The sequence below is a fragment of the Heptranchias perlo genome, chromosome 14 (assembly GCF_035084215.1).
Source record: "Heptranchias perlo isolate sHepPer1 chromosome 14, sHepPer1.hap1, whole genome shotgun sequence".
NCBI lineage: Eukaryota > Metazoa > Chordata > Chondrichthyes > Hexanchiformes > Hexanchidae > Heptranchias > Heptranchias perlo.
This window is the reverse complement of record NC_090338.1, coordinates 19,475,626-19,498,596: the sequence shown is the minus strand read 5'-3', so window position 1 is coordinate 19,498,596 and position 22,971 is coordinate 19,475,626. Positions and strand designations below refer to the sequence as shown.

Genomic DNA, 22,971 nt, shown 5'->3' with positions numbered 1-22,971 from the left:
CTCTGAAATTAAACGTAAGGACATAGAGACGGGCAATAAATTCCTGACACACTAATGAGTGGCAGCGGGGGAGGGGGAAATTCCTATGTGAATATATGAGGGGAATTCCCAACTGTGAGTGTGGACGGGTTAGTGATCTGGAGGTGGGATTAAGATGGAAATTGTTGAAAGTGAAGTGTACCCCTGGCATGCACTGTGGCTCTTTGGATTCCAATCTTTGTGCATGCACACTGACACTTACTAATTTTTTTATTATTATTCGTTCATGGGATGTGGGTGTCGCTGGCAAGGCCAGCATTTATTGCCCATCCCTAATTGCCCTTGAGAAGGTGGTGATGAGCCGCCTTCTTGAACCGCTACAGTCCGTGTGGTGAAGGTACTCCCACAGTGCTGTTTAAAGCTGCTATCCTGCAATTGTTAAGCTTTCTGGGTGCCTCTGCAATGTTTTTGTTCTAGACTTTGTGCTTGCACATGGAGAATCACAATGCATGTTTGGGTTGTACTAAATAGATTGGAATTTCCCATTAATTGCAGTGATGTAACATGCCCAGGAAAGTTTGATGACATGTATTGCTTCAGATGCTCTAGTAGAGATATGGGGAGGTTCATGGCAGAAGTGCATGAAACTGCAGACAAACAGTTCTTTCTCTTGATGACCTAAACAGCGTTTGGTGATCAAAAAAGGAATGTTTCAATGAAACCTGACTACTTGTGTGATGAAGATACTTAATGGTGATCTCTCTTTCTTCCTGTCATAGCTGGACCATATCGACGTGTTGTTTGCAACAGAGGCAGATGATAAAATCCGAGAAGATTGCTGTCCAGGAAAGCCTTTCTGTGCATTTAGAACAGAGGTAAGATGAGGAAGAGGTGCATCAAACTAAAAGCTCCTCTGGTTATCTAGAACAGAGGTGTGGTTTGGGAGACTGCTGTCCAAGCAGAGGTGTTCTATGTATTTTTACAATAAACCTAAGTCCAGGGAAGGTGGTTATATTTGAATAAGTGCACCATGGAATGTTCCCCGTTCTGAGATATCCTACAATATGGAACAAAAGCACCATAGTGATAACCTTCTTCCATACCAAGAGCCAGGATTAATCATGAGGCTGTACAGCCTATTAGCATCCTTCATACTCAATATTGTGGTCGTTTTGTGTCCTCTAAAGATTTTTACAAACCAGTTTAGTGATAGACTTCTAAATGTGACCCAAACTTAAAAGAATCTCACATGATTCTGAATTCTAAAAAATCATCCTCTCCTGCTCACTTCTCTCCCCCACTCCCTGCAGATCCACATGCACACCACAATTTTTGGTTGAAAGGATAGAAAGGTAAGTTGCTCCATAAAGCTCCACCGATTTCAATTCTACTTTGGAAGAAGTACCTGTTCTTGACAACCTTCCCTATAGATGAGAATGAGAAATCACTGAACAAGGAAGTGAGATGGGCATGAAGCTGTGTCATGCTGCCTTTTGACATGGTGTAATGATGGACCAACACGACCTGCCACTGAGTTTTCTGTCCTGAACTCTGAGTATTCTGTTGCATTTGGGCTTCTGATGATTCCTTTGGTGAGAACCTGAAGGCAAGATTTTGAAGTGTACAGCTTTGTTTTGAAATCCATTTCTTGATTTGGTGTTCCTGTGCTTTTTCACAGCCCAGTGTGTCCCTGTTCTTAGTGAACCCCCAGCCAGCAAATGGACATTTCTCTACAAGGATTGACATCCGACAGGGTGATAAAAAGGACACTGTAGTTCGAAGACTAATGAAGATTGACAAGGGTATTAAAGGTATAACTGATGAGTTTTATCAGTCTTGTTCATTCCCAACTTTACCATTAATGAAACATGTAGTCTGTATTTTCATTTTGTATCCCAGATTTTTCAAAGTTTTAATGCCTTTTTAAACCCCAAACTACATCCCTTCCTCTTGCTTCGGGGAGTGGGAAATGGACGTGCCACCAACCCCTTGCTTATAGGCAGCTATTGGAGATGCCTGACAGTGTCCATCTATAATGTACCTTCCAATATTGTCTTTATTTTTAATATTACACCTTGGCTTCTCTCTGCATCACCTTGTGAGTATCCAGCTGAGGTTGTGAATGCTGTGTGGCCAGTTTCAGGCATAGTCCCGCACCGTCCCTTTTTGTGGTGCAGCTTTGCGATTTGGCAAAGCTGCAGTTGTATTAAATGAGCACTTCTTCGCATGATGATCATTGGATACTTCAGAGCAATAGTATCCAATTGGGAAATGACTCATTCTCTTTTTTTAGAATGGTTGTGTTAGACGTAGGATTGTCCTGTTTATTCTGTTTTTTAGAATTAATTATTTTACCCTATTTTAGCTGAAATCAGTTTGGAGTCTTAATAAATTGAAGCAGTGTTTCAGGGAGAAGATGGGAGAGTATTTCTTTTTAATTCAAATTATTTTGTTTCACATTTAACTTTGAAATTAGATCAGTGAACTATAAACCCAACAAAATTGGGGCTTTTTGTCAGGAATGTACTTGTCTTTGAGGGTAGTTACCAGTGTTTGTGCTCACTGATCCTTACAATGCAGAATGTCTATCTATGTGAGCCTTTATTAAACAAAACTTTACATATGGCTAGTAATTAATTTGCATTTTAGGAGCCCTGCCTTCATACTACTGAAATCCATGTTTGTAGAATCCTGCAGGGGCCTCAAGACATATCTACATAATAGGCACCATTGGTCAAAAAGGAGAATGCTCCACACTTCATCTTTGCCAAAAATGAAGAGACGTTGATAATATGCAAAATGAATAGTCAAAATATACCATTATTTGTCCCAGTCAATAAAAAAAAATTAAAGGTATAATAAGATCTGGATTCTTAAATTACACAATCTTATGCTTGGATTTGTGGGATCACTGTCCTGAGGGGACTCGATAGAGTAGATGTTGAGAGGATGTTGCCCCTCATGGAGGAATCTAAAACTAGGGGGCATAGTCTCAGAATAAAGGGTTGCCCGTTTAAGACGGAAATGAGGAGGAATTTCTTCTCCCAGAGGGTCGTGAATCTTTGGAATTCTTTACCCCAAAAAGCTGTGGAGGCTGTGTCATTGAATACATTCAAGACTGAGTTAGACAAATTTTTGATCAGCAAGGGAGTCAAAGGATATGGGGAAAGGGCGGGAAAATGGAGTTGAGGTAAAAATCAGATCAGCCATGATCTCGTGAAATGGCGGAGCAGGCTCGAGGGGCTGAATAGCCAAGTCTTGCTCCTATCTCTTAGTCTTATGTACAATTGTCTGGTTCTATAAATGTTTTTCTGCTTCACCCAATGCATTTGGTTTGAGAAACAGTGGTTTATTGATCTCTAATTTTAGTGATACTAATTCATGTGGCTTAATTTAATCACTGAATCTTAGTTAATGTGTGATACAAGTGGACAGGGAAGAGAGAGATTGGAGATAAATTCAATTCATTGTATTGAAAGTACAGTAATCAACTAGTCCTTGACTCCTGGTTGTGTCCATCAATGCCATTTGAGTTTTCAGTATCTTCCTGTTCACTATTCATTCTTTTGACCTTGCATTATTCATCCTAGAATGGGTAAAGAGTGATTGCGGATGTTTGGTATAGTGTTTGCTATCAGGACCACATCAGGGCTCATGGTTGAAGTGGCAGGTTGATACAACACATTTGTATGCTAACATGCTGTGTTGTAGTGTGGTATGTGGTTTTGGCCCAAGATGGCTTATGAAGATGCGAACAATAACGGACAGGAAAAGATCCACTGGTCCATCCAGCCTGTCCCACACAACTGCGATGCCTTGTGCATCATAATACATACATCATTTTGCAATCCTCCCTGGATACAGGAATGGTGCCGGAGGATTGGAGAACTGCTAACATTGTACCGTTGTTTAAAAAGGGAGTGAGGGATAGACCGAGTAATTACAGGCCAGTCAGTCTAACCTCGGTGGTGGGCAAATTATTGGAATCAATTCTGAGGGAGAGGATAAACTGTCACTTTGAAAGTCATGGATTAATCAAGGACAGTTAGCTTGGATTTGTTAAAGGAAGGTCATGTCTGACTAACTTGATTGAATTTTTTGAGGAGGTAACTAGGAGGGTCGATGAGGGTAGTGTTTGATGTAGTCTACATGGATTTTAGCAAGGCTTTTGACAAGGTCCCACATGGCAGACTGATCAAAAAAGTACAAGCCCTTGGAATCCAAGGGGAAATGACAAGTTGGATCCAAAATTGGCTCAGTGGCAGGAAGCAAACGATAATGGTCGACGGGTGTTTTTGTGTCTGGAAGGCTGTTTCCAGTGGGGTTCCAGTGGGGTCAGTACTCAGTCCCTTGCTTTTTGTGGTATATATTAATGATTTGGACTTAAATGTAGGGGGCATGATTAAGAAGTTTGTAGATGATACAAAAATTGGCCGTGTGGTTGATAGTGAGGAGGAAAGCTGTAGACTGCAGGGAGCTATCAATGGACTAGTCAGATGGGCAGAAAAGTGGCAAATGGAATTCAATCCGGAGCAGTATGAGGTAATGCATTTGGGGAGGGCAAACAAGGCAAGGGAACAAACAATCAATGGGAGGATACTGAGCATTGTAGAGGAAGTGAGGAACATTGGAGCTCATGTCCACAGATCCCTGAAGGTAGCAGGTGGTTAAGAAGGCATACGGGGTACTTTCCTTTATTAGCCGAGATATAGAATATAAGAGAAGGGAGGTTATGCTAGAACTGTAGAACACTAGTTAGGCCACAGCTTGAGTACTGCGTACAGTTCTGGTCACCATGTTACAGGAAGGATGTAATTGCACTAAAGAGGGTACAGAGGAGATTTACGAGGATGTTGCCAGGACTGGAGAATTTTAGCTACGAGGAAAGATTGGATAGGCTGTGGTTGTTTTCTTTGGAACAGTGGAGGCTGAGGGTGATTTATTTGAGTTGTACAAAGTTATGAAGGGCCTAGATAGAGAGTTTAGGAAGGACCTATTTCCCTTAGTAGAGAGGTCAATAACCAGGGGCAAAGATTTAAAGTGTTTGGTAGAAGGATTAGAGGGGAGCTGAGGAAAATCTTTTCACCCAAAGGGTGGTGGGGGTCTGGAACTCAATGCCCGAAAGGGTGGTAGAGGCAGAAACTCTCATCGCATTTAAAAAGTACTTGGATATGCACTTGAAGTGCCGTAACCTACAAGGCTACGGACCAAGTGTTGGAAGGTGGGATTAGGTTGGGTGGCTCATTTTCGGCCAGCGTGGTCACAATGGGCTGAATGGCCTCCTTCTGTGCCGTAAATCTTCTATGATACACTCCCACACCACTCAAAAGCCATGTAATCTCCTGGGAGAGGCGAAAAACCAGATTAAAAACCCAGGCCAATTAGGGGGGGAAAAATCTGGAAAATTCCTCTGACACCCTTAGACAATCAAAACTAGTCCAGGAGACCACTCTGGCTCTGATTAATGTTATACAGTTACACACCTTTTGTATGAGGTGATCTCTGCCCCAGCCAGAAACTAGTCCAGCTCTTGTTTGAAGGAATTCAACAAATCAGCGTTCACGGCGTGAGCTGGCAGTCTGTTCCACGGGTCCACCATTCTCTGGGACTTCCTAATCTTTGGCTGGATAACCTTTGGGAGTGGGGGGAAGGGAAAAGCCTGAGAAGAGATGGTTTTCTAAAGAAGAGAAGCTCAGACTGCAAATCAACCCTTGTTGCTTGTGTGTGCTTTCCAATGGCCAATCAGTGCAACTTTGACAGATACCTGGGAACTGGACAGTTGATGAATGAAAGATGCTGTAAGAGAAGGGTCTAAATCGACAGGGGAAAAATAACTTTCAGTAATAGTTTTAAGAAGTACAATAAATCCAATGCATAGCCTGCTAGTTTTAGTGTATCTCATTGCTCCCTGTGTATTTTTAATATTTATTAAGTGATTGATTAAAATTAAGATAATAATCCGTATTAGTTTCAGTTGTTAATAAACTAACATTTCTCAAAGCATATGTTGGGGGAACTTGAGATATTTGCTCAACCAGAGAAGTGAGGAAAGCTTCAAACCAGGCATGTTGCTTGTAAGCCTATACAAACCATATTCTTCCTGTCAGCTTGTTTAACTAAAATGTCAACTTTTAATTGACATGATGTACATTGCAACAGAATAAAACCATTTATCTTTCTGTTTTTTAGATCTTGCAAGAGTGAAGCTGATGAGGTACGAAGATCCTGTACTGGGCCCACGACAGGTTCCAATCCTTGGGAAGGAATCCATGGGTAAAGTGACCATTTCTGAGAAAGCGTCCTTTCACATAGACCTGACTGAGAAAAAGATCCACCTAACTGACAATGGCTTGAAGCTTGATGTGGGCGATACTTTGATCTACCTGGTACATTGATCCACAACAGAATAAAGCCCTTTGCCTTCACCTCAGTTGTCAGCTGTAATACTTCTCTATTGGCAGTGACCTGCCTTCACCATTATATTTCATTGCAAACATTAAATATGCATTTTAATTGTTAATTTGTAGATGAATGAAATGGACGGAATAAAGTGAAATAAGAATGCATCCATTGATGTTTTACTGATTATTTTTTTCTGAGAGTCGCCAGCAGAGTGTTATACCCGGAAGCAGAGTCACAAGCTTGAATTGATAAGTGGGAGAATTAAGACAGGTTCCCAGAAGATTGTTTGCAGGTATTGGTTTCTTGGAACCTGCTAGTAGATAGTAAACAAAGTGGATGCACTAATCTGTCCGTTCCCTGTCCCCTTGCTAGAGACTGCCTTTAAATGAACTAAGTTCTGAGACTACACTTGCAAAGGCATCAAGATTGGTTGCTGAATGTGGCTTCAATATGAGATCTTTGAGCTTTAGAATCATGAAATCACAGAAAGTTATGGCCCAGAAGGAGGCCATTTGGCCCACTGTGTCCGTACTGGCCGAAAAAGAGCTATACAGCTTAATCCCACTTTCCAGCACTTGGTCCGTAGCCCTGTAGGTTACAGTACTTCAAGTGCTCATTCAAGTACTTTTTAAATGAGCTGAGGGTTTCTGTCTCTACCACCCTTTCAGGCAGTGAGTTCCAGACCCCCACCACCCTCTGGGTGAAAGAAATTCTCCTCAGCTCCCCTCTAATCCTTCTACCAATTACTTTGAATCTATGCCCTCTGGTCACTGACCCCTCTGCTAAGGGAAATAGGTCCTCCCTATCCACTCTATCTAGTCCTGTCATAATTTTATACACCTCAATTAAATCTCCCTTCAGCCTCCTCTGTTCCAAAGAAAACAACCCCAGCCCATCCAATCTTTTCTCATAGCTAAAATTCTCCAGCCCTGGCAACATCCTCATAAATCTCCTCTGTACCCTCTCTGGTGCAATCACATCTTGCCTGTAATGTGGTGACCGGAACTGTCGCAGTACTCAAGCTGTGGCCTAACCAATGTTTTATACAGTTCTAGCATAACCTCTCTGCTTTTATATTCTATGCCTTGGCTAATAAGGGAAAGTATCCTGTATGTCTTTTTAACCACCTTATCTACCTGCCCTGCTACCTTCAGTGATCTGTGGACATACACTCTAAGGTCCCTTTGTTCCTCTACACCTCTCAGTATCCTCCTATTTATTGTGTACTCCTTTGCCTTGCATTACCTCACACTTCTCTAGATTGAATTGCATTTCCCACTTTTCTGCCCACTTGAACAGTCCATTGATATTTTCCTGCACTATCAACCACATGGCCAATTTTTGTATCATCTGCAAACTTCCTGATCAAGCTCCCCCCCCCCCCACCCCACCACATTCAAGTCCAAATCATTAATATATACCACAAAAAGCAAGGGACCTAGTATTGAGCTTTGCGGGACCCCACTGGAAACAACTTTCCAGTCACAAAAATAGCCGTCAACCTTTGCTTCCTGCCACTGAGCCAATTTTGATTCTTCACTGCAACTGAGTTTTAGATTCTTCCCCTGAATGAATTTTCCAGTGTTTGGCATACAGTCAAACCTTAAGTATCTGCTCCCATTATCCGAGAATTTTTGTGGATAATGCAAGACTAGTGGGAATTGGGGTTGGTGGCACTTTTCCTTATTTCCCTCATCACTCTGCTATTGACGATGAGGTTAGTTTGCACTTGAACAGCTGACGTACCAATTCAAATATTTTACTGCACCCACTCATTACTCTGTTGGAATGTTTTTTCTTTAGTTTCTATCAATACTGATACATGCTGGGAAATTAGGTACACTGCAAATGCTCAGTCTACACAATCCAAATTCAGCTCCAATAGTCACACATCTGGCAAAAATATCATGTCAGCTCATGCTTTTGGGAGAGGCTGTGGCCATCGAGCTTAAACGTAAAAGAAGGCATTAAAAGACAATTTGATAAATTTAATTGTGTTATTGTGAAATAAGTACTTTTTTGAGTTTTTGTTTCAACTCTTATTTTGGACAATAGAAATTTCAGTTACTGAGAAAAAAATGGTGGATAAAAAGAATTTTCGAAAATATTTTTAGTAATTTGAGAACACCAGATTGGGCAAGCAGAGTGAATTGTTTATACAGTCAAAACCTATTATAAATGTGGATGTAGGAATTTAGATTGGGAAAAAGTTGATAAGTTAAGTTATGCAGACAGGAAATATGTACAGATATAAGATTTTTAATAAGATATATAATAAGATATTTTAACTGGACGACAAAATTAGAATGGGGTGAAACTCATCACATAATGAAATAGGACACTTCCATTTCTATACTCAAAGTAAAATTTATATTCATACAGTTTTATTTCATTTGCATTTATACATTTCCTTATCACTTTATTAAATTAAAGTGCTTTCATGCAATAAATTACTTTTGTGATGCAATCATTATGTTTCATTCCTATTTGCTATTACTACATTTGTAGAAAAATACTAAGTGAAATGCCACTGAATGTGGATTATATTGCATTGAGGAGTGAAACCTTATCCACCTTATTCTTGCCTCTCGCGCATCCCCAATTTTAATCGCTCCACCATTGGCGGCCATGCCTTCAGCTGCCTAGGCCCTAAGCTCTGGAATTCCCTCCCTAAACCTCTACGCATCTCTACCTCTCTCCTCCTTTAAGATGCTCCTTAAAACCTACCCCTTTGACCAAGCTTTTGGTCACCTGTCCTATGTGGCTTGGCGTCAAATTTTGTTTGATAACGCTCCTGTGAAGTGCCAACGGATGTTTTACTACGTTAAAGGTGCTATATAAATGCAAGTTGTTGTGTTATTCAGGAGTTATTTAACCTTGCTTATTTTAGGATGAATCCCATGTGTAATAACTGACTGCCTGTATCCTCTACAACAGCTGCAGTAACAACAAACTGTCAGCAGGGAGGGCTGTTGAGCTACTGGCGTCAGTATTCTCCACAGTGCCACTATTTGAGCATCTGGGCACAACCTTGAAATGCATATCAAATATTATTCTGGATGCACAGAATTTCTGAAACATGTAAGTCCTCATTTGCAGATCTTCACTGTGCATACTCAGTCCAGTGCATATGTTTTTTTTTAAGGTTTGCCTGTTCAGGAATTTATTTTTTCCCCCTTATCCTCTTTCATAGTTTCTCATCTCCATGGCGACCGTCTGTGCTTCAGGCAGCAGGTGATTACGATGCTAAGACGATTGGCAGTGAGAAGCTGCTGAATACAAGAGACAGGGAGATTACGATGTCTGTTAAATGATGTATGGAAAGGGCTGGTTCACCTGTTCACTGCCTTTGTCAAAACAGTGGCTGTGCGGGTCCTCAGTCCTTGGCTAGATGCTGTTAATTGCAAGTTGCCCAACAGCCTGTTCTCCAGCCATTTAAAATGTGAGATTTTGACTGAAGTGCAATCTTTTGAATATATGTCTTTTTATTGTTTCCTCTGCTGTATATGTAATCAGAAAAACATTGATTTTCAGTGTCAGGGATCTGAGTTATAAGGAAAGACTGGAGAAACTTGGGCTTTTCAGCCTGGAAAAGGGGCAGGAACATCTGAGAGATGATCCTAGAGGTATATAAGATTGTTGAGGGTTTGCAAAACAAGGAACATTACTTTAAACTAGAACCAAGGGGTACAGGTTGAAAGTAGTAGTAGGTAATTTTAGGACTGTTATCAGGAAATTGTTTTTCATGCAAGGAGTTAGTAACATGTGGCATAGACTTCCAGATAGAGCACTGGAGGCAAAAACCCTGGAATTGTTTAAGAAATAAATGGACGCTACAATATGGTGGTGGGGGGGGGAGATTACGATCACTCTGGATGGATGAATTAAGATGGACCGAATGCCCTTCCTTGTGTCTCGTTATTTTGTGACAAATATCAGACCCGATTTTCAACAATGTGCTTAATGACAGTGCTACCAAATGCCCCTTTGACCCTCTCATCCAGTTGGTAGACAGCCTGTTTAATGGGCTGAGTGATCTTTCACTAAAAGGCATTCTACCCAGTGGCACTTTCTGAAACAGATTTATCAAATGTAGGGCTAAACTTCTTAAACGTAAGTGTCAGTGCATGAGAGGTTCTATCACTTTCAGGCAATTCATGCCACATAGTTACATAAAGGGGAAGAACTGGAAATATGAAATAAAAGCAGAAAATGCTGGAAATATACAGCAGCGCTGTCAGAATCTGTAAAAGGAAAAGATAGGCTATAATGTTTTGGGTGTATATCCTTCATCAGAACTGAAAACTGAAAGATGGGTCATAATCTGGATATACAAATGCTGAGTGACCTGCTGTGTATTTCCATCATTTTCTGTTGTTTTTTCACACTGCAGTTTGTGTCGTAAAGCCAACTGTGGAGTATCATTTGGGGTGAAAGACTGCATTTTGCACCTGCAACTACCAGGGAGCTTTGAACAATGTCTCATTGGCTATCCCCTAACATTAGGCATTTTAACTTTGTTTAAATGCTCTAAGCATGCACAGAGCTCCTGTCTTTAGGAAAAGAGTAGAACAGAAGCTGGCAGTATAACTTGGATCTGCTGACCCTGGATCATGCTCAGCTGGTACTGGACTGGGACGGGTACCTGTAGTGTAATGAAACCCTTAATATAATTGAAGACCTCCATTTCCTCTGGTAATGTTTCAGAAAAAAAATCTTTTTATTCTGCACAATTAAACCCTGCTTTATTAATGTCTCCTTCACCCAGGATTCCAATTACATGTTACAAAAAATCCACATCATAAATAACTGAAAAATACCACATTCTTGTACAATAGTCACACCCTTCACAAGTTCATTATTGGGCAGTGTTTTCATTGTGCACTTTATTGTATCGCCTCTGCCTGCTTTTACACTCAAAGTGAATCAAGCAACACATAGAGATTGTCTTACATTTTAAATACTTCGACATCACACTGTTACAAAACAAATGTGTATAACATGAGAGAGCTCACATTTAGCACGCAGTCACACCAAGCGTGCAGCGAGATTAATGCGGTGTGCTAACACGTCCTCAATGATGCAGCTGAGATTGGGAACCGTTAACATGCTTTGCTGCCTCAAGATTTTTTTAACTGTTTGCTGTTTAACAGTGCCATCCCAGCTGTGTAAATTTTTTAAACATTAATTTTTTACATTGGATGTCTGGGTGATTTCTCCCCCAACCCCACTTTTTTTTTTGTATTTTAATCCCCTTTTCATCTGCTTCATCAAATGACTGCAGCCAAGAGGGTGAGCGCTCTGAGGCAACTGTTGGTGACCATCAAGAGGGCACCAGAACATGCCCAGCCTTGACTTTTCCCTCTGATTTTCCCTCTACTCTACAGAGAGGTGCCGCAGCAGCTGTTTGAGACCTCCCTGCTCAATGTAGTTCAGATCAGGCTGCTGATCAGAGTGAAAGAAGAAAGAAATACTTGCATTTATATAACACTTTATCACCTCACCAGAAAAGCCTCAGAGTACTTTGCATAATAAATTACTTTTGGACTGCGGTAATTGCTACGTAGGCAAATGTGCAATCCATTCTGTGTCCCAAAAAACAATAAGATGAATGCCCAGCTAATCTGTGCTTTGCTAATGTCGGATGAGGAACACTAGGAGACCTTCCTACTCTCCTTCAAATAGTGCTATGGAATGTTTAATGATAAACATTGACGTGCACAGGCATAGGCTGTTGAGTTCCTGGAGCCTCTTTCGCCATTCTATTAGATCATGGCTGATTTGTATCTTAACTCCATTTAACTGCCTAGGTTCCATATCCCTTAATACCCTTACCTAACAAAAATCTACCATTCTCAGTTTTTAAATTTTCAATTGACCTAGCCTCACCAGTTTTTTGGGGGAAGAGAGGTCCAGAGACAAACTTGTTTCAATACAGTATTCCCTCAGTATTGCACGAGAGTTCACCTTAGACATTGCACTCAAGTCCTGTTATGGGATTCAAATCCACAACCTTCTGGCTGCACATGAGTGCGATAAATTGTACTAGGCTGACACGTTAGCAATGGTCTACACTCTAGCTTTGAGACCCAGTACACTAACGCACAGCCCAACTTTGCTGAATTGTTGCCACCCGAGGTGTCCTCAAATGAGTTTCTAACTCATAAGTGGACACCTCAGGACTAAGCTTATAATTGGTTTGTGTATGTCTGCACCAGTCATTTGGAAGTTAAGTGGTATTGAAAATGGTAGGTTGAACTGACTAGGGAATCTAACTGCAACAACCCAATAAAAGTCTCTGCTTGTGCAGCAATAAGGGATTGCTAAAAGATTGAAAAGCTAGAACCTAATGAAAATGTGATTTTTTTTAAACTTTAAAGGCAAGTGATGAGTGACTAATACAAGCACTGCAACTTTCGCCAGTTGAACATCATTATTACAGATTCTGGGCATATAGAACACAAGTTTTTTAGTAAGAGTTTGAGCTCTATGTTATACAGCGGAGTTTCACCCATAACCAGGAACCATGTTTGTGATTACATTAACATGGAGCCACCTTACAGTACATGTCTGCGCACCTGATCCAGGTTATATGCTGCAAGGTAAAAACCCCTTGGGCTTTCAGCACCGTGATTTGGGGCTTGAATGTCAAGTGCTGTCCTTCAAGCGTTAAAAGCACCCCTGATCTCAGTCATCAGCATAACTAGCATTAATGGTTATTCACACAGTGCTGGGACTGAACACTAACTGATAAAAACAATTCATAGAATCATAGAATCATAGAAGTTACAACATGGAAACAGGCCCTTCGGCCCAACATGTCCATGTCGCCCAGTTTATACCACTAAGCTAGTCCCAATTGCCTGCACTTGGCCCATATCCCTCTATACCCATCTTACCCATGTAACTGTCCAAATGCTTTTTAAAAGACAAAATTGTACCCGCCTCTACTACTGCCTCTGGCAGCTCGTTCCAGACACTCACCACCCTTTGAGTGAAAAAATTGCCCCTCTGGACCCTTTTGTATCTCTCCCCTCTCACCTTAAATCTATGTCCCCTCGTTATAGACTCCCCTACCTTTGGGAAAAGATTTTGACTATCTACCTTATCTATGCCCCTCATTATTTTATAGACTTCTATAAGATCACCCCTAAACGTCCTACTCTCCAGGGAAAAAAGTCCCAGTCTGTCTAACCTCTCCCTATAAGTCAAACCATCAAGTCCCGGTAGCATCCTAGTAAATCTTTTCTGCACTCTTTCTAGTTTAATAATATCCTTTCTATAATAGGGTACATATGATTAGTTATTTATTTTTAATTTCTAGTCAAATTGCAGATTTTGATCTGTATTTGACTCGTTTACTAAGTAACAGTCAAAAATAATATTTGCAGAACTCAAAGGGATTGGAAATCCACAAATAAGGCCTCATGCCAAAATAATTTAACACCGATACTCTACTGACCCAAAAACTAAAGGTTCGAAGCCAAGTCTCTGCTGAGTTCGCTGATTTCAGTTGGATTAGCAGTATGGGCGTTCCAATTGGTTTCAGTACTCTTGGGCTCGCAAAGGGACAGTCTTGATTGATCTACAGTGACACCAACTGGGAGTACATCTGTGTGGGCATCGGAGGAGAACAGGGCTATTCTTGGGTGCCGTGCCTGGTACTATTGAATAGTCTGAAAAAACTCAATGGGGCTAATTTTATCTTTTGGCAATAGTAAACGGGGCAAGTTCAGATCAGCTGCCGTTTATACACCACTCCCGATTTACGGTTCAATAAAAATCGGGAGAGATGTACAACGAGCGGCTGATCCGATATCGCCCCATTTGCGGTATCGGCAATAATTAAAATGACCTCCAATGTCTAGACTCGCAAATGAAGAATGGCCAGTTGAGCGAGGTAGCAGAGGCTACCAGAACCCCATGGATATGCACCCCAGCATACGTCAGCACCAACAGGACAGAGGGAAGAAAATAGTCACAAAGCAAGGAGCTGAATATCTTGCCCACTGTTTTCAACTATTAAAATATTAAATGCAAGATTAAATGATGGAAAATGGTAATGACTTCCACCAAATGTGTGCACAAATGACCATGTAAAAGAAAGAAAGACTTGTATTTATATAGCGCTCTTCACGACCTCAGGACATCCCAAAGCACTTCATAGCCAATGAAGTACTTTTGAAGTGTAGTCGCTGTTGAAATGTAGGGAAACGTGGCAGCCCATTTGTGCGCAGCAAGATCCCACAAGTATCAATGAGATAATGACCAGATAATCTGTTTTAGTGATGTTGGCACTGGGGAGAACTCCCCTACATCATCACGGATGAGATGTAGATGAAGACCTGCAATGTTAGATTTCCATTAAACTCGTCCCCTGCATCCCTTCACTGTTCCCCAAATAAATAAAGCATTTTAGTTAGTCTTCACACTAGATTGAACACTCTGGGGTAGAAATTGGTTCGAATAGCACCTGCTTTACAGGCGTAAAATGGGCAGAATGAGGGTCAATGTCAGAGACCAACGTCCAAAGTACGTCTGAAAGACATCCGACCCAATGCCATTTTTCAGGTGCTCTTGGCAGCTGCCTAAAACAGCCATTACGCCTTTTACGCATGTATACGAGGGGCTTAAAGCCCATTTTAGACCCTCTGAGAAATTGGATAACAATGAACCAGGCAGGAGCCGGGCCTGCTCTGCTCAGGATTCTTCAGTGGCTGATAAGATTTTTTGTTAACAGAAAAAGTTCAAAAATAGCTCCTGTGGAGCCAGAAGTGCTCCTCTGACTCCACAGTACTCCCGATCGCCCCACCCCCGTTGCCACTGCACACCCCATCCGGGACTAACCTTCCGTTGGGTGAGGCTAGCGGCCCAATATTCATCTTGTTAAAATGGGCAAGCCGCTTGTGGTGGTGTGACAGGTGCCGGCAGCTCGCCCAAGTAAGATTAACGAGGCCCAAGGCCTAGTTGTGAGCCGGCCTCGGCCTCCTGGTTGGGGTGCGTGCTCAGTTGCAGCGGCCATTTCAGGCCCTGTATCTTTAGAGAACCTAACAATGGGAAAGTGAGTACTGGCTGTTTCTAAAGCATTCATCTTTGTTTTGTACATAGAAGTTACACATTCCTAACGGTATCTCTGTCAGACAGTCCTGTTTTTATATTCTGCAGCTCATTCCTTTATTCAGTTTACCAGATTGGGTTAGACCCGATCTTGACTTCAAATTGTTACAACGTTTCTTTTGTTCAAGCACACTGTGTTTACTCAAAGACTTTTCATAGAGAAAGAAAGCATCTCCATTATGTTGATGTTTCAGAAGCCCCTTGGTCAGGGTGAAATATGTACGGAATAATACAACTGCTTCCTTTAAGGGAACGGGTTGAGTTGTTATAAGAAAGTAGTTATTCATCCATTGGAAAAAACGCAGCCTTCAGTGTCATCTGGTAATGCTGTGATCAGAATACATACCCACTCATTTTACATATATTAATGAACAACTAAGTAGTCAGATGGGAACAAGTATAAACGTAATCTATTAATTAGTACATTACTCTCTCCCTGTGACACTCTCTTAATGTACCACCCCAGCCCTCACTATAACATTCTGTAATATGAATAAGGAAGCATGGAATGAGAGAAGGCCAATCAGTCAATCAAATCCATTCCTTCCACACACTGGGGGTCATTTTAATTTTTAGCGCAAGGCAAAAAATGGGTGATAGCGAATTGGCAGCCCAGTTTACACCTTGCCCAATTTTCTTTACCATTAGATAAATGTTTATAAAGCCCATTGATAAAAGTTTAAATCACCCCACTATGTACAATCCACCCCATCTACCCAGTCTATTTAATCTCCTGTAAAGTTGCCCCTTGCCCCCAAAGTAAGTCAAGCAAAACTCCTTACCTCTTGTGAAGCATCTTGGGACATTTTACTACGTTAAAGGCACTATATAAATACAAGTTGTTGTTGTTGTTTGTTGTATTTCATTCTTGGCCAATTGCCTTCCTTATCATGGTCCTAGCAACTCAGGAACCAACAGGTTCCACAAGGCATTCAAACACCTTTACCTTTATTTAGCTTCACAGCTTCAATCATATACGTACCCAGATCTTTATCCATCATATTTTAAAAGCTATTCTTCGATATATGAACTGTCTTAGCTGGCTGTTTATTCCACAAAACTTCCTTCAAATCTCAAAATCGCACCTGAGGCTCATATGATTTATGCTTGTGGTGCTAAACACCGTAGCTACAAGAATAGGCCAGGGGTGAGTACGCTCTGCCGAGTGGCTCAACTCCTGACCCCTCAAAAGCCTCTCCACCATCTATAAGGCTGAAGTCAGGAGTTTGATGGAATGCACTTTTTTGCCTCTCCCAGGAGAGTACTTGGCTCCAGGTGGCTAGGGAGTGTCTATATTGTGATGCATAAGGTATTATAATTTTACAGGACAGGCTAGATAGACCTGCTGGTCCTTTCCTGTCCGACATTTGCGTATATTCAGATACTCAACCATCCGCCTGGATGGGCGCAGCCACTCAGACGGAGCAGTTCTCTTGATCGCCGCCCATACCACTGGGCTCAACATTCACCCCCTTCGCCACTGGCCAACTGTGGCTACAGTATGTACGATCTACAGGATGCACTGCAGCAATTCAACACGGTCAATAGCATCTCAAGCCTCTACGGCCTTTACCACCGAGAAGAACAAGAACAGCAATTCATGGGAACACCATCACCTTCAAGTCACACACTGTCCTAACTTGGACAAACATCGCTGTTCCTTCATCGTCAATATCGAGGAACTCCCTACCTAACATCATTGCTGGAGCACCATCACCACAAGGACTGCAGCGGTTTAAGGAGAAGACCCATCGTCACCTTCTCAGGGCAACTCGGGATGGGTAATAAATGTAGCCTTTCCAGCGTTGCCCACATCCCGAGAACAAATATTTCCACTATTAGCAGAATCTGGACACTTATTTGCCATGACAGGACTTCCACCTGCCACGAACAGGTGCCCCTGACTCCGGCTGATTTTTTTTGTCCTCAAAGTTACTTAAATAATTTTGGTAGACTCCTTGGCATCCTCCTGAAAGTGGGAGGGGAGGAGGTAGAGAGTGGGGATTGCATGCCTTGGAGGGTTGTCGCAGTGTGATATGGTTGCCGGTCTATTTGTTACCAGTTGAAGATTTCGGGGAAAAAATGATCAAAATTGGTGCTTAAGCCTATGCACTTGTTCATTCTATGATTAACTCCACAGGCTTTGCAGTCTTATAAAGTTAAGTACCCTTCTCCATGTACCCCCATAGCAATGTTGGCTGCCAGGACAAGGAAGGCATCCCTAGTGTCCAGCATTGCTACCACACAAATGGTGGAAAGTACATTGGATGACAAAACTTTGTCATTTGACTATCATTAAAATACGCCCAGCAGGAAAAAAGAGTGCTATGAAAATGAGCAGGGGAAAGGTAGAAATAATCCCAGGCAGATTATCTATCCAGTCCAAATTAAATATAATTAAGCTTTATGACTTTCAGATTAAACTGGTAACTGCCCACCGCACCCCCCACCTCCCGCCCACTCCGATTAATACAATTTGAAATTAGCATTTATTTAAACATCAAAAACACCTCAAATCCATTCTTCATATTTGGTTATATTGCGATTTTACTTTATATACCCTCAGATTATGTTTCTGAGGTTCTTCCAAAGCAAATGCAGAAAATGACCTCACAGGATTATTTGTTTCCAGTCCATATGTGTTTAGACTGAAACAGTCAGTCGAGTCAAGTGAGTAAAGTTTAGTGTCATTTTCACTCTTTTTGACAGAACAAAACCAAAAATAGTGCAACTGAAAAATGGCCAAAATAAGCACTAAATTACAAAAATAAACATTGGAAAACCTAACTGTAACACACCACACTAAAACACTGTCATCGACCCCTATCCTCCCTATAAATACTGATATACCTTCCAGTAACACTTTGATATAACATGTACAGTTTAAGACTGCTTAATTTATCAGGAAACATCATAAAACATCTTCATAACATGCTATCAGCTATGTAATACTTATTGAATGTCTTCCAAAGTCATTCTTATAAAGAGGATTATTATACTGTTAAAGCCTGGTTTTGACCTGTTTTACACAGACTGACCATCTGACTGGATTAGTGTGTGCTCTCCAATATATTTAGCTGAACACAGCTGTGCTGCTGGTACATGAACCTCGTAAACAAGAAAGTTCTATATTGTGATTGTAAGAGTGCTGCTGGTTATTTGGGAGGTAATGTGGATGGGATCAGTTCCTGGTACTTTCGCTATGCTGGATATCACGTGCATAGTTGGAGAGTAGTTCTTGTTGCTTCTCTCCAGAGCTGCCCGCACAGAGATATGTTACAGATTACTGTCCATTTTTTATGTGCATTATGTGTGAAAGTTCACATCTACAATATTATCGCATGCACAACATTATGGGACAAAGATGCGTTATTGGGATGATATTGTCTCCTTTCAACTTCAAGCAATTTTCAGATTTCGGTTTCATTATAAACTTTCTACGAAGCTTCCTGGAAAGAGGCCTGTCTTCCCACTCTCCGTGTGAGTCCCTTGGAACCAACCATCCTGGCGTTTCCTGTGCACCAGGACTATGTCACCTTGCTCCAGGCCCAGCTCCACCTCTCCTTGGGCTGGATAAGAAAGTACCGCTCGGCATCTGTGGGAACAAGAAGCATTCCTGTTATCCTGTGGGGTAGTGAAGAGAAGGTAGAAGATATAGCTGAGCCTACCTTCCCCCAGTTAAATAGTTAACCCCTCCCCTTCTCAACAAGTGAGCTTGTGTCTGAGACTGATAGTTACATAATTTGCATCTTGCGTAACAAGTTATTTGACCCATGTTATATGGCTGTTTATTTTACTAGGAGCTTGACCCAGATGCTTTTTCTTTCCCATTTCTCTCCCCTCCTCATATGGACTGCTTGTATTTAGTTGCAAAGAACAGCAAAATAAATTCTGTGCAGTTTTTGTCTTCCAATGGAGGCATGTTTAGAAAGCTGGGTAAAGACTAATCTTTTAAAGCTACTTCAATAATGCTGCATGAGTGCCACTGGCTCCCGACTTGCAAGTCTTGTGCAGCTGGTGGCAACCAGAAAAAGAAAAATTTTAAAAGAGTATGGGGAAAGGGCAGGGACTAAATGGAAAGCTCTTTCAATGAATCGGCTCAGGCATGATGGGTCAAACAGCATCCATCTGTGCTGCAAACTTCTGTGATTCCCAAAGTGAACTTGCCAGATTGGTGGCTGGTTAAAAACTATTTTGTTCAGCGGGTCTTCCAAGTGAATCTGGAAAGTTTACTTTGGTGGTTACCTCCAGCTGAGCAAGACCTACATGTCGGGAGTCAGTAGAACTAACGTAGCAATACAGCAGCTTAAGAGAAAACAGATGGAGCTAACCCAATCAGCGTAAGAACACAGTGTGAAGGAATTGTACTGCTTCTACAAGATATACGTCATCTCCTTCCACACACACACAGGCACGTAACGAAATTATATACTTTGCTCAGCTGGTGGCCATCTGTACAGGAACCAGCGTAATAGGTTCATGCAGCTTTAACTGAGTGTGTGACCCTACTGCATGCTCCGTTAAAATGTTCAGAACAAACTGGTGGAAATTTCTTGTTTTAGGTTGTGAAGGAGGATTATGACAAATGTAAGGTTCATAATACAGTAGAGAACCAAGCTGAATACAGAAAGTACAGGGGGATGGGAACCTGAGCGTAGATTCAGAAGGGAGAGACGCAGGGCTGAAAATGGTAGACAAAAGATTAGTAAGCACGTTTGGAAGGCAGAGGAAACAAAGGTTAGAAGATAGACAACAAAAGAGTTTGGCAGTGATTAATGGTATATACTTCAATGCAAGGAGTCTAATGAATAAGGCAGAAGAGCTGAGGGCACAGATAGACATGTGGCAGTATGATATCTTAGCTATTACTTAAACATGGCTTAATGAGGGGCAGGAATGGCAGCTCAACGTTCCTGGTTATAGGATTTTCAGACAAGATAGAGAGGGGGATAAAAAAAACCCAGCCTATCCAACCTTTTCTCATAGCTAAAATTCTCCAGCCCTGGCAATATCCTCATAAATCTTCTCTGTACCCTCTCTAGTGCAATCACATCTTTCCTGTAATATGGTGACCAGAACTGTATGCAGTACTCAAGCTATGGCCTAACTAATGTTTTGTACAGTTCTAGCATAGTCTCCCTGCTCTTATATTCTATGCCTTCCCTAATAAAGGAAAGTATCCCATATGTCTTTTTAACCACCATATCTACCTGTCCGGCTACCTTCAGGAATCTCTGGACATGCACTCCAAGGTCCCTCTGTTCCTCTACACCTCTCAGTATCCTCCCATTTATTGTGTACTCCCTTGCCTTGTTTGCCCTCCCCAAATGCATTACCTCACAATTCTCTGGGTTGAATTCCATTTGCCACTTTTCTGAACATCTGACTAGTCTATTGATATCTTCCTGCAGTCTACAGCTTTCCTCCTCACTGTCAATCACACGGTCAATTTTTGTATCAACTGCAAACTTCTTGATCATGCCCCCTAAGTTCAAGTCCAAATCATTAATATATACCACAAAAAGCAAGGGACCAGTACTGAGCCCTGTGGAACCCCACTGGAAACAGTCTTCCAGTCACAAAAACACCTGTTGACCATTACCCTCTGCTTCCTGCTACTGAGCCAATTTTGGATCCAACTTGCCACTTTCCACTTTCTCAGTCCTAAATGACCTAAACTTGCAAATGGTATGTTGGCCTTCATTGCAAGAGGATTTGAGTATAGGAGCAAGGATGTCTTACTGCAGTTATACAGGGCCTTGGTGAGACCACATCTGGAGTATTGTGTACAGTTTTGGTCTCCATACCTAAGAAAGGATGTACTTGCCATAGAGGGAGTGCAGCGAAGGTTCACCAGACTGATTCCTGGGATGGCAGGACTGTCGTATGAGGAGAGATTGGGTCGACTCGGCCTGTATTCACTCGAGTTTAGAAGAATGAGAGGGGATCTCATTGAAACATATAAAATTCTGACAGGGCTAGACAGACTGGATGCAGGGAGGATGTTTCCCCTGGCTGGGGGGTCCAGAACGGGGGGTCACAGTTTCAGGATACGGGGTAGGACATTTAAGACTGAGATATGGAGAAATTTCTTCACTCAGAGGGTGGTGAACCTGTGGAATTCTCTACCACAGAAGGCTGTGGAGGCCAAGTCACTGAATATATATAAGATGGAGCTAGATAGATTTCTAGAAACAAAAGGCACCAAGGAGCATGGGAGAGAGTGGTAATACAGTATTGAGATAGAGGATCAGCCATGATCATATTGAATGGCGGAGCAGGCTCGAAGAGCTGAATGGCCTACTCTTGCTCCTATTTTCTATGTTTCTATATTTCCCTTAGATCCCATGGGCTTTTACTTTTTTGACCAGTCTGCCATGTGGGACCTTGTCAAAGCCTTGCTAAAATCCATGTAGACTACATCAAATATGTTACCATCAAATCCTTGTTGCCTCCTCAAAAAATTCAATCAAGTTAGTGAGACACGACCTTCCCTTAACAAATCCATACTGACTGTCCTCGATTAACCCGTGCCATTATAAATGATAATTTATCCTGTCCCTCAGAATTGATTCCAATAATTTGCCCACCACCAAGGTTAGACTGACTGGCCAATAATTACTCGGTCTATCCCTTTCTCCCTTTTTAAACAACGGTACAATGTTAGCAGTCCTCCAATCCTCTGGCACCATGTCTGTAGTCAGAAAGGATTGGAAACTGATGGTCAGAGCCTCTGCTATTTCCCACTGTTTTTTTTTAAAAACAGCCTGGGATACATTTCATCCAGGCCTGGTGTTTTATCTACTTTCACAGATGCTAAACCCCTTAATATTTCCTCTCTCACTATGTTTATCCCATCCAATATTTCAAACTCCTCCTCCTTAACTATAATCTCTGGATTAGAGGGGAACTGAGGAGAATTTTTTTCACCCCGAGAGTGGTGGGGGTCTGGAACTCACTGCCTGAAAGAATGGTAGAGACAGAAACTCTCAACGCATTTAAAAAGTACTTGGATGTGCACTTGAAGTGCTGTAACCTACAGGACTATGGACCTAGTGCTGGAAAGGGGAATCAGCTGGATAGCTCTTTTTTGGCCGGCACAGACACAATGGGCCGAATGGCCTCCTTCTGTGCCATAACTTACTATGATTCTATTCAGAGGAGATCGAAAAAGGAAATAAGAGGAGCAAAGAGTGAGTATGAGGCTAGATTAACGGCTAACATAAAAGGGAACCCAGAAGTCTTTTATAAACATATAAATGGTAGAAGGGTAGTCAAAGGAGGGGTGGGGTCGATTAGAGACCAAAAAAGGAGATCTTCTGTGGAGGTACTAAATAAGTACTTTGCATCGGTCTTCACTAGAGAAGAGGATGCTGCCAATGTACCAGTAAAGGAGGTAATAAGGATATTGGATAGGATAAAAATAGATAAAGAGATACTTAAAAGGTTGGCAATACTCAAAGTAGAAAAGTC

The 22,971-nt window shown here is 41.7% G+C and overlaps 2 protein-coding genes and 1 long non-coding RNA gene across 3 annotated transcripts in view; 2 read left to right on the top strand and 1 right to left on the bottom strand.

Annotated features, from left to right (window-relative positions):
- The window catches only part of lars1b (leucyl-tRNA synthetase 1b), a 78,924-nt gene extending 72,379 nt beyond the window's left edge, over positions 1-6,545 (top strand). The window contains exons 29-31 of the mRNA XM_067995897.1: positions 759-854; positions 1,658-1,790; positions 6,169-6,545. Coding sequence (XP_067851998.1) covers positions 759-854; positions 1,658-1,790; positions 6,169-6,374 — 435 coding nt within the window. The 3' untranslated portion in view covers positions 6,375-6,545. The remainder of the gene's footprint in view (positions 1-758; positions 855-1,657; positions 1,791-6,168) is intronic.
- A 2,821-nt stretch (positions 6,546-9,366) lies between these two features.
- LOC137332343 (uncharacterized) lies at positions 9,367-10,285 on the top strand. The gene is made up of 2 exons (XR_010965636.1): positions 9,367-9,462; positions 9,575-10,285. It is a non-coding gene; the product is annotated as an uncharacterized lncRNA (long non-coding RNA).
- A 7,705-nt stretch (positions 10,286-17,990) lies between these two features.
- Positions 17,991-22,971, bottom strand: part of LOC137332342 (E3 ubiquitin-protein ligase SH3RF1-like) — a 75,135-nt gene continuing 70,154 nt past the window's right edge. The window contains exon 11 of the mRNA XM_067996095.1: positions 17,991-19,093. Coding sequence (XP_067852196.1) covers positions 18,925-19,093 — 169 coding nt within the window. The 3' untranslated portion in view covers positions 17,991-18,924. The remainder of the gene's footprint in view (positions 19,094-22,971) is intronic.